We start from the raw sequence: 11,021 nt of genomic DNA on the forward strand, positions 1-11,021 counted from the left end.
TGTATCTAAAGTGCTTCAAGAAACAATATCTCTTGGTGTTGACCATGACTCAAGGTGTACAGGTAAAGGGATGGTCTAGCCAGCAGCGTCCCCTGTACAGCGTGGCCTGCCAGACCTCAGTGTCAGAGCTTCCCTCACCTCCCGGTGAGCAGAGGGGCTGTGAGCAGGGCAATCACAGGGACACAGGCTGTGACATGTCCTGCACTGTAGAGCCAGAACAGACGGCGCAGGCTGAGTTAACTCTGTTGTATTTCTGAAGCAAGCAGAGGAAGGGGTCTTGAAGATTACTTATCTGGTGATTGTGTCATCTCTTTTATGTGATAGACTGTAATTGAGGACTAGAGCCATAAGGGGTTTGATGTTAATTCCCTCACTGCAGCAGTTGAGTGCCTCCCGTTTTAATTGGGATAACCATACTCCTCAGGGTCATGTTGTTTGGTTCTCCTTGCTCCTCAGCTTATGGGAAGCTTGAAACATAATCAGTTGAGTATTCAGAGGATATTTTTAAATCCATTACTTAGCTTATTTTTAAGCTCAGTGAAAGCTTGATAAACATGGCCTTTCTTTTATAATAAGTTTGTTTACCTTCCTGCTGGGTAGAGGGAACTCCCGTTTTTTTCCTTCTTTTTCTGCCACTGTTTACATGAATGGTTCTTCAGATGCTGGTCAGGGAAACCTGTTACTACAATGCTTCTTTAGCAGCCTCAGCCTATGTTTTCATTTCTAGCAGAAACTCTGAAAATTGTGCCACTGAATTAGTGCATGGTTCCCCAAGGTTCAGTTAACGTTCTTCTGGAGGAGGTTCAGCCATGAAGGATTAACCAGGTAGGGTTGGTCAGATTCAGAACTTCATTTAGGACACATAATTTATTATTCTTAGACCATTTATGTTAATGGTAATTTGTTTTGCATTTTGGCAAGTCCATGTGCATCTATTACATAATCATAAATGTATTTAATTTTTTATATATATAAAAAAAAGTTTAATCTGGATTAAAACTGAGGTTTTATGCAGGGTTAGCCTCTGGTCGTTTGACCTGCAAATATACTTCTGAAATGTGAAGCAAATGCAGAATGATCTCTTCCTAAATTTGCAGAGCACCTGAAGTACTGTCTGTGAAGTGTTTGCTGCTCCTCTCACTTCCATGGGTGTAAATTCAAATGACAGAGATGTCACTTTAAAAGCGATCACGCTAACTATTTCTCTATATGTCTGTGCTAATGAAAAAGAAAACTCCCTGCATTTTTCAGTCCCTGTATACCATTTATTTCTGTAGTGTGTGCGTAGAATATGCAACAAGCAAAAAACAGCCAATAACTGAGAACACAGCAGTGTGACCTAAATCTGTCTGCAGTCAATAAGCCTGTTTACGTGAGCTAGCAGCTGTGTGACTGCATCATGTGCTAGATGCAGTTGAGAATTTTACAGAAAAAGAGTTGCTTTTCAACTACATGAAAATGAAATCCCTGAACCAGTTTACTGCTGAGTTACATGAATGCTAGAGCTGGCAGAGGCAGGAAGACGGAAGGCAGAGCCACCTCAGTTTGGATCTAAATCTGTCTTAAGCTGTTACAGACAAAATAAAACAGATATTTCATTTATGGTATCTTTCCACTGCTTTATTGTAGGAATCTTCAGTTTCCTTGGCTTTTGTGTTTTTATTTTGATGAGTCAATTAAAAGAAAAAATAAATTATTAAAAAAAAGTGTTTTTTTAAGATCATAACATGAAGTTATATAGAACAGTTTAAGGCAATGAGATTTATTGAAATATCAAATACCCTTGCTGGAGTTGCAAAAATGTCACAAGGGAGATTGACACAATGGTGTTAAGTTCATTCATGGGAAATCAAATAATAGGTTGTCTTTTATTTGATATGTCCTTTATGTCCTTCCTATAGAAGTCATGGCTAAATGGGCACACAAAACACTTCCTTAGTCCTATATAATTGAGTCAGGGCGAAGATGCAAGAAAACAGCAGAATCAAATCAATTCAAGTGCAAAGAGTAAAGATACAATCCTCACAGTGATGGAATTAGCCTCCGAAGTGTCTAAATTGTGACTCTTTAATTTTCGAGGTAGTAAGCTATTCAAAAATTGGTATGCTTTTGGTTCAGGAAGGCACAACTACTGAGATGTTCTTGATATTAAACCACAGTCACTGACATGCTAAAAGCAGGTATCTTGAAAAGTAGATTAGGTTAAAAGAAAATCTTTATGAAAGTAGGAACATTTGAAAATGTGTCTTGTGAAACTGGCTCTTGAAACAATCAAGAGAGTCAGTCAAAATGGATATGATGGAAAAATACTGATCATTCACTTGCACAAATATATAAAACAGCAAAATAACAGTGCCTTGAGGTCAGAAACTTTTTTTTTCAAAAACTACATCAACAATCAGCTAAGTGTAGCTAAGTGTAGGAGTCAAATTCTTCTAAATTGCTTCGATATTAATCCAAAAATAATTGTTCTTGGGATCCTTAAAATCCTACAGTTTCATTCTACAACATGTTATTCTGAATTTGTAACAGATGTATTATTACGGGTCTGCCCAATTTAGTCTCTCAGTAGCTAACAACAGCAGTGAGCACACCTGTAGGAGGTGCATCCAGGTAGAACAACTGCTCAGCATGACCGCAGAGCTACTGGAGAAGGTGGGCAGGCTGAGGAGCATCAGGGAGCCTGTGAAGAGATCAGCTGATGGAGTAATACTCTACCATTCCAGGGACAGACGTGTCAACCATTGTCACACATGATACAAAGGACCCCTTATTCTCTCTCCACCAGGTAGAAAGTGGTGGCTTAAGAGATAAGGGGGAACAGAAGCCGGTTTCTGCTTGGGGGTGGCAGGTGAATCCCCTCTCGCCTACCTTGCCTTCCCAGCTACTCTTGCACAAGAGGTGTGTGGCTCTGGAACTTGAAGGACGCAGAGACAATAATGTGGACGATGACCCATCCAGGTTGGAACGGTCACCATGGGCAAGCCACCCCCACATCATGTTCACCTCCATTAAGAAAAAACAAGATGTTGTCATTGGTGACTCCCTTCTGAGAAACACAACCCATAGGGGTTGTGCTGCCTCCCTGTGGGGTTGGTGAAAGATTTACTAGAAGACTTCCTAGCCTGGTACAGCCCTCACATTATTATCTATTCTTGATTTTTAATGTAGGCAGTGATGAAGTTGCGAAGAGAAGTCCAAAGGCAATCAGAAGAGACTCTGGGGCCTTAGGACAATTACATAAAGGATCAGGAGAATAAATACTGTTTTCCTCTATCCTTCAGTAACAGGGACTGACATTGAAAGAAACATGCAGATGCAGCTTGTCAAGCCGTGGCACAGATGAAGCAGAGGCATTTAGTGCCTTCTTCGCCTCTGACTTTAAAATCCATGATGAGCCCTGGGGCCACAAGAGCACTGAGTGGAAAGACCATAACAGCAAGAATGATGAACTCCCAGCAAGCTCTGAATTTGACCATGATTTGCCACTCCAGCTGGATACGTATATGTCTATGGGGCCAAATGGGATTCATCCCAGGGTACTCAAAGAGCTGGCTGATACCATCAAGAGACCTCTGAATTGTTTTTCCAAGGTCTTGGGAATCTGGGGAGCTCCCAGGCATAAGAAGGCTGACAAATGTTATTGTCCCAGTTTTCAAAAAGGGGAAGAAAGACCCTGGTAATTGCAAGTCTGTCAGTCTGTCTTCAGTGCTTCTTAAAATTATACAGTAGATTATTTTGAGAGTTCCTGAAAAAAACTTGAAAGAAAATGCAGCCATTGGTCACCACTAACATGGGTGGGCCAGGGAAAAGTTGTGTTTGATGAACTCAGTTTCCTTTTATGACAAACACTGCATTACCAGCTGGTTGAGGGAAAAGGATGTACCGCTCTGCTCTGCATTAGTGCGGGCTCACCTGGAGTACTCACTGCAACTCAACAGTGCCTTGTACGTGGGGAAAAAACACGCCAGCACCAACACCCCAGCTGGCCCTGCAAAGGGCCGCATCGACGTACCCTTCTCCCACCTGTCTGAACCCATCGGCCTTCGGGTCCAGCGGACACACGAGGAAGCGGCGGGAGTATCAGGAGGAAAAGGGGGAGAAAGCAGCGAGGGTAGGGACAGAGACACCAAGTGTGTTGTTACAAATACTCAGACATTTTCTGCAGTTTTCATGGCTTTATTTGCTTTGTCTAAAAGCCTTAGACTGCTGTGAGCCTTCCTGTTCCCCCCGGTTGCTGGCGTGTGCCCCATCTGCTGGCCCAGCCCCAGCTTGGCCAGCTCCTGGGGCACTGTCCTAGTGTCGCCGGCGGGGTGGCCTCTTTGCGGGTGGGGCAGAGGCGTGGGAAGTGGGGGCCCTCCTCTTCGCAGCTCGCTGGGGCCCCCTGCGTCTTTGGTCCCTGCCCTGGCCGGCAGTGGAGGGACCAGCCACAGCCTCCTCTGGTTCCTCCGGTGGCACTTGTTGATCTCTAGGCTCAGGAACCGGGACGGATGGAAGGCGGCTCGGTCCCCCATGGAAGGCAGCATCTGAGGTCTCAGGGAGCTCCTCTGCGTTGGTTCCCTCGGAGCTCTCTGGGCCAGCTGATGGTGTCCCCAGAGATGTGGCAGTGTGGCTGGGGAGTGCTGCAGGGCTGCCTTCCTGTCCTCCGGCAGCACGGGAGGCCCCCAGGCCCAGGATGTTTCGGGCCTCCCCGCTGCACCGCTGCACGGCAGTGACAATGAGCCGCTGCACGAAGCCGGCCGTCTGCCTTCCCAGGGAGGTCCTCAGGAGCAGGGTGAGGGCCCCCTCGTCCAGGCCAAAGAAGCGCAGGCCTGAGATGACGTTGCGCTGCACTTCTGAGGCTGCCCTGCCGTCATCCCCGAGGAGCTGCCCCAGCTCGTGGCGCAGCCAGGGCAGCAGGGGCTGGAGCACAGCAGGGTACAGCCGGAACAGGGACGCCCAGGCGACGGGGTGGAGGCCGCCCACAGCGGCTGTGGGCACTGGTCCTGCAGCCTCTGGTCGGGAGGCTGGGTGGGCAGGAGCTCCGTCTGCCTGCTGGGCGGTGACCGGTGCCTCCGCAGGTGGTGGGATGACGAGCTCCTTGAAGCTGTTGTCCGCCCGCACCGAGTGCACGATGGAGCTCACCCTCCTCTTGCAGAGGGGGCACTCGGGCTTGCTCTCAGCCCACCGCTGGATGCATTTAAAGCAGAAGCAGTGGAGGCATGGCACCACATAGCTGGGGTTCACCCAGCTGTCCAGACAGATGGGACAGCGGGTGTCCAGCGCCGTGGCCATGCTCTCCGCCTGCTGAGGTGAGCTGGGGAGAACTGGCGATGACGAGCCGCTCCCTCTCACCGGCGCTGCAGCAGCAGGTGTCACGCTGCAAAAGGCAGAGAAGAGGCCATGGTCATCGGCTGAGCCGGGGGCGGCTGGAAGAGTTGTGCAGGCCCCTCAAGGAGGAAACCCTTCCAGCTGCCCAGGGAGAGACGTCTCCGTAGCACTCACCTCTGCTGCTGCGAGCGCTCCTCCTGGGTCTCCTGACGGCCCGAACGAGGCAGAGCCGCAGAAGGATCTCTGATGGCTCTGGGAAGGGCACTGAGAGCTGCTGCAGCAACTCCCAGAGCACGACACCAGCACCAAGGCCAACCTTGCTCCTCACTCCAGACCTCGCGTAAACGCTCAGCTGGAGTGCGGGCACTAGCCAGCGGGGTGGGACTCTGCGCCCGCATATGAGCAGCGAGGGCCACGCAGTCACAATCCGTCGCTCCAGGCTCTCACAGTGCATCGCTCGGAGCCATCACAATGGGCCGTCCCGCCCCGCAGCGCTCGCTCTGGCGGCGCTCTGGCCCCAGCACATGCGTCTGTGTCTAGCACAACGTCACTTACCACTCTGACCCACAAAGTGTTTGTCTTCTTCTCGGCATCGGTGTTATCCACCGGTCACTGCAGCCTTGGCCGTGTCTTCCCAGTGCACCATCAGATCACCCTGGCCATGGCAGACACCTCCAGGCCCATGAAGCAAGAGCGTCCATTCCATAAAACCTCGTGCCTGCCTTTGAGGCTGCACGACACAGTCCTCACACCGCTCTTCCTACACTCCAGCACAGCTGGCCAGCCCTCGGGTTGCCCTGGTTCTCCCCACAGCAGGCTAATGGCAGCCCTTGGCTTGCCCTCAGGGATCTCCTTGATTTTGACCCTCTCTGGAGGGAGCAGGGCGTTCCCCTCTGCTTAGCACCCATCAGGCCTCATCCGGGCATCGTGTCCTCTTTGGGGTCCCGGGCGGGAGAGACGTCGACAAGCTGGAGGAGTTCAGGGGAGAGCACTGATGCGGTGGGGCTGGAGCACTCGCCCCGTGAGGGGGATGTGGGTCCGGGACTGGTTCAGCATGGACCAGAGTAGGCTTAGGGGCACAGCGTGGAGCCTGTGGGAATGGGATGACTGCAACGGGGACAAGACCTTCCCAGCAGCACCTGGCAGGAGGAGCGGAGGCAGATCTGGGCCTGGAGAAGTCCAGGCTGGTGATAGGGAAAAACAGAGAAGTCCTCTCAGGGTTATGAAGAACACTCAAGAAGTCCTGTCAGGCTTAGGAGTGGATTTTCTAGCAAGGTGGCATCGCCCCTGAGCATGGGGGTTTTCGAGACCTGAGTGGAGCCAGCCCAGAGCACAAGGGTCACAAGCCTGCAAAGGGACACGCGCGGAAGTCCAGGGAGGGAAAGCGTCGCCAGCGTGAAGTGGAGACGGGGTTTCCAAATGAGCTCATTGCAGCCAAGTCAAGACACAGAGGCCCTGCAGATGCAGAAGGCCCAGCCCCGTTGGGCTCTCTCTCCTCAGGGCCCAGAGCCCCTGGGAGAGCACACGTCCCCTCTCTGTGGAGCTCAGAGCAGGGCTTTCGAGCCCTGTAGGAGCAGAGGGCCAGGTGCCATGGTGCTTGATTTAGGGAAAGAGCAACATAAAAAGCCATGGTACCAGCAGTGGTGGGACATGAGTGAGTGGAAGGAGGTCCAGCAGGAGCAAGACACCCAACTCAGAGGTGCTCAACTCAGCACCAAGAAGCTGATGAGTCAATAGCACCAGGCCCCACAGTGCTCAAGAAAGGGAAAAGGTCTCCTGCAAGGTTAAAGGGCTCAGCTCCTTCTCCTCTGGAGCAAAATGCACCCAGAGAGCTCAGGTTCAGGCCCCACGAGGGACAAATGGTGGCAGAGGCTGTGCAAGAGCAGGCAGAGAAGACCCACAGTGCTCTGCGGAGGACAAAGAGGCTCTGCAAGAGCAGTGGGCGAGGACAGCTGACCCAAATTGGCAAGAGGGATATCCCATACCAAACTGGGATACCAATACAGACGATAGCAAGTTGCGTGGAGCTGTTGACTCCATCGGGGGTGCTGAGGCCCTGAAGAGAGACCTAGACAGGTTGGAGAGCTGGGCAATCACCAACAATCTGAAGTTTAACAAGAACAAGTGCCCGATTCTGCACCTGGCTATATGTACAGCCTGGGGGATGAGATGCTGGAGATCAGCCCTGCAGAAAACGATCGGGAGTTCTGGTCAGCAGCGAGCCAAACATGAGCCAGCAGTGTGCCTTGGCAGCCAGGATGGCCATCCGTACCCTGAGGTTTATCAGGCACCTAGCAAGTCAAGGTGTCGTTGGTCGAGTGGGTTTACGTGGCATGGTTTTGGTAGCGGAGGACTGCCATGGTGCCCTCTGTAAGAAGAGTCCAGCAGCTGCCCCATGTTAGATTAGGGCCAGTTGCAGCCAGATCCAAAGGGACCCACCGCTGCCCAGAACCGAGCCAGTAAGCGATGTCTTTTGCGCCTTTCTGAGAGCAGATTTAAGAAAAGGAAAAAGCAAACAAACAAACAAACAAAACAAAACAAAACAAAACAAATCTACTGCACAACAGCAAGTGGTAGAGTGAGGAGTGAGAAGCAGCACTGCAATCCCCCAGGACAGTGCAGCAGGAGGGCGGGAGGTGCTCCAGGTGCTCCAGGCACGCAGCAGCAGTTCCCCTGTGGCCTGTGGAGAGGCCCCTGGTGGAGCAGGCTGTCCCCCTGCAGCCCACGGGTCCCACATGGAGCAGATCTCCACGCTGCAGCCCATGGAGGAGCCCCCGGTGGAGCAGGTGGACGTGGCCTGGAGGAGGCTGCGGCCCATAGAGAGCCCCCACAGGAGCAGGCCCCGGGCCGGAGCTGCAGCCCATGGAGAGGAGCCCACGCAGGAGCAGGGGAAATGGGGGAGCTGCCGCCCACCCGTGGGGACCCGTGCTGGAGCAGTTTGCTCTTGGGGGATGGATGGACCCTGTGGTACGGAGCCGTGTGGGAGCAGTTCTTGAAGAGCTGCTGCCTGTGGGCAGCCCCCACAGGCTCAGTTCGGGCAGGACGGCATCCCGTGGGAGGGACCCCACGGGGAGCAGGGGCAGAGAGTGACCATGAAGGGGTGGCGGAGATGAAGTGTCAGGGACTGACCGCAGCCCCCATTCCCTGTTCCCATTCACCACTTGGTGGGGGGCGGGAGGTAGAAGAAGGTGTATGAGGGGAAGGTAGTATTAGTTTGTTTTCTTTGCTTCTCACTTCTCTAGCTTGTTAGCAATGGGTAATAAATCTTCTAATCTCCCTATGCCGAATCTGTTTTGCCCATGACGATAAATGTGGAGTGATCTCCCAGTCCTTATCTCAGTCATTGAGCCCTTTGCATCATATTTTCTCCCCCTTTCCTTTTGACGATGGGGAACGAGAGAGGTCATGGTGGAGCTCACCTGCCCAGCTGGTAAAACCACCACATGAGGAAAGTTGATTGTCCTACACTACTCTATGCTGGTGTGGCCTCACCTCGAATACTGTTTGCAGTTTTGGGTGGCACAGTATAAGAAAGATATAAAACTGTTAGAGCATGTCCAAAGTAGGGCTACAAAGATCATGACAGGTCTGCAGGAGAAGACGTATGAGGAGCGGCTGAAGTCACTGGGTTTGTTCAGCCCAAGAGCAGAGCAGGCTGAGGGGAGGCCTCATGGCGGCCTGCAGCTCCCTCACGAGGGGAGCAGAGGGGCAGGCGCTGAGCTCTGCTCTCTGGGGACAGCGACAGGACCCGAGGGAATGGCATGGAGCTGGGACAGGGGAGGGTCAGGCTGGGTGTTAGGGAAAGGATCTTCACCCAGAGGGTGGTCGGGCACTGGGACAGGCTCCCCAGGGCAGTGGTCACAGCACTGAGCCTGCTGGAGTTCAAGAAGCATTTGGAAAATGCTCTCAGACACATGGTGTGTTTTTCTGGGTGGTCCTGGAAACAGTTAGAGACCTGCAGCTCCACCCGGACTGTCACAAGCCCATGGGGCCAGATGGGATCCACCTGAGGATGCTGAGGGAGCCAGTGAATGTGATTGCTGAGCTGCTTTCTAGCATCTCTCAGCGGTCATGGTCATCCGCAGAAGTCCCAGATGACTTGAGGCTTGCTAATGTGACGCCCATCTCTAAGAAGGGTCGTAAGGAGGACCTGGGAACTACAGGCCTGTCAGCCTGACCTCGGTGCTAGGAAAGGTGATGGAACAGGTCATCTTGAAGACAATCACACAGCATGTGCAAAACAACCGGAGAATCAGGCCCAGTCAGCATGGGATCATGAAAGGCAAGTCCTGCCTGAACAAACTCACCTCCTTTTATGACCGGGTGACCTGCCTAGCGGATGAGGGAAAGGCTGTTGACATAGTCTACCTAGATTTCAGCAAAGCCTTTGATATGGTTTCCCACAGTATTCTAGTGGAGAAGCTGGCAGCCCATGGCTTGGACAGGTACACTCTTTGCTGGGTTAAAAACTGGCTTGACGTCTGGGCCCAGGGAGTGGTGGTGAATGGAGTGAGATCCAGCCGGAGACTGGTCACCACTGGTGTTCCCCAGGGGTCCGTGTTGGGGCCCATCCTCTTTAATACCTTTATTGATGATTTGGATGAGGGAATTGAGTGCTCCCTCAGTAAGTTTGCAGATGACACCAAGCTAGGGAGAAGGTGTCAATCAGACCCATGGTCTGATTTTTTTGTTGTTCCTGTGTGGAACCAGGAGTAGGATTCAAAGATCTTTGTGGGTACCTTGCAATTTAGGATGTTCTATGATTCTGTGGATTTTAATTATATATAATATGTTTGAAATGAGGGGTAATTTCATTCAGCTACAAATTCTGATCAGATTCTGAACAGGGGTACAAATCATTTGGTGCCGTATCATTTAAGTGACTGTAATATAGGGTTTCAAAGATGTCTTTGGTGCATCAAATGAACCTTATATTCTGCACATTTTAAAATAATAAACCAAAAGGAAAGTCAGTTAGTGATTACAAAGAAAACATTGATAAATCAGTGTTGTTATACGTGTTTTTGTGTGCAGAATGGATTTTTTTCTTTTAAAATAGAAATGACATTTTAAGGAGACATTTGGAGACTGTAGAGGTAGCTAAAAAAAGTTTATAGGGAGGAGGAGAAGCAGTCAAAGTGGTGACTCACATACCCTATTCTTCAAACTAGTAACTCCCTAATCTGTTTTATTTTTGTTTTTATTTTTGTTTTCATTTGGTAAGTTTTTGTTTTGGCCAGTGTGAAAAGCACAATAGTGCTGTCTTGTCATTTCAGGAGCTAATGTTGCAGCTCTTACCCATCCTCAGTCACAGTCAACAATGTCATAGACAAAACGGGAAAAGAGTAGGAAGATACTAAGAAGGGGCAGTAGAAAACAAAGTGCAGGTTTTCCTTTTTATTTTGAAGAAAAGAATAAAGTGCTTTTCTAGATCACATTTGGTAATACCTTACTTTCCAAATATTTTTGCAACATACTTTTTTGTTATTCAAAGAATAAGTAGAAGCAGGTTTTAACCATAATGGTACACAGAAATTGTTTTCATTCTTCAGAAAAATGTAGCAGAGCTTCTGCATTACCATCCGTTAATGCTGATCGTGTCACAGATTCATGACAGTAAGAATCTGATTGATGGAGCACTCTTCATCTTCATGTGCCACACAGAGCATACATTAACCACTCTAGGTTCCATGGTGATAAAATAAACCAAT

At 50.3% G+C, this 11,021-nt stretch overlaps 1 protein-coding gene across 1 annotated transcript; it reads right to left on the reverse strand.

The window, feature by feature from the left end:
- Window positions 1-4,296: 4,296 nt before the first annotated feature.
- On the reverse strand, window positions 4,297-6,986 carry LOC121061831. The gene is made up of 2 exons (XM_040541238.1): window positions 5,485-6,986; window positions 4,297-5,359 (listed from the first exon to the last, which is right to left on the reverse strand). The coding sequence occupies exons 1-2, from the start codon at window positions 5,706-5,708 to the stop codon at window positions 4,297-4,299; spliced, it is 1,287 nt and encodes a 428-aa protein (XP_040397172.1). The 5' UTR covers window positions 5,709-6,986.
- Window positions 6,987-11,021: the final 4,035 nt, after the last annotated feature.

This window comes from Cygnus olor, chromosome Z (assembly GCF_009769625.2).
Source record: "Cygnus olor isolate bCygOlo1 chromosome Z, bCygOlo1.pri.v2, whole genome shotgun sequence".
Lineage (NCBI taxonomy): Eukaryota > Metazoa > Chordata > Aves > Anseriformes > Anatidae > Cygnus > Cygnus olor.

Excerpts from the sequence above, each read along its gene's own strand:
- LOC121061831 (XM_040541238.1), bottom strand. The coding sequence starts at position 5,708 with ATGCGGGCGCAGAGTCCCACCCCGCTGGCTAGTGCCCGCACTCCAGCT. Across the intron at positions 5,360-5,484 it reads GAGCGCTCGCAGCAGCAGAG|CGTGACACCTGCTGCTGCAG; the intron begins GTGAGTGCTACG and ends TGCCTTTTGCAG.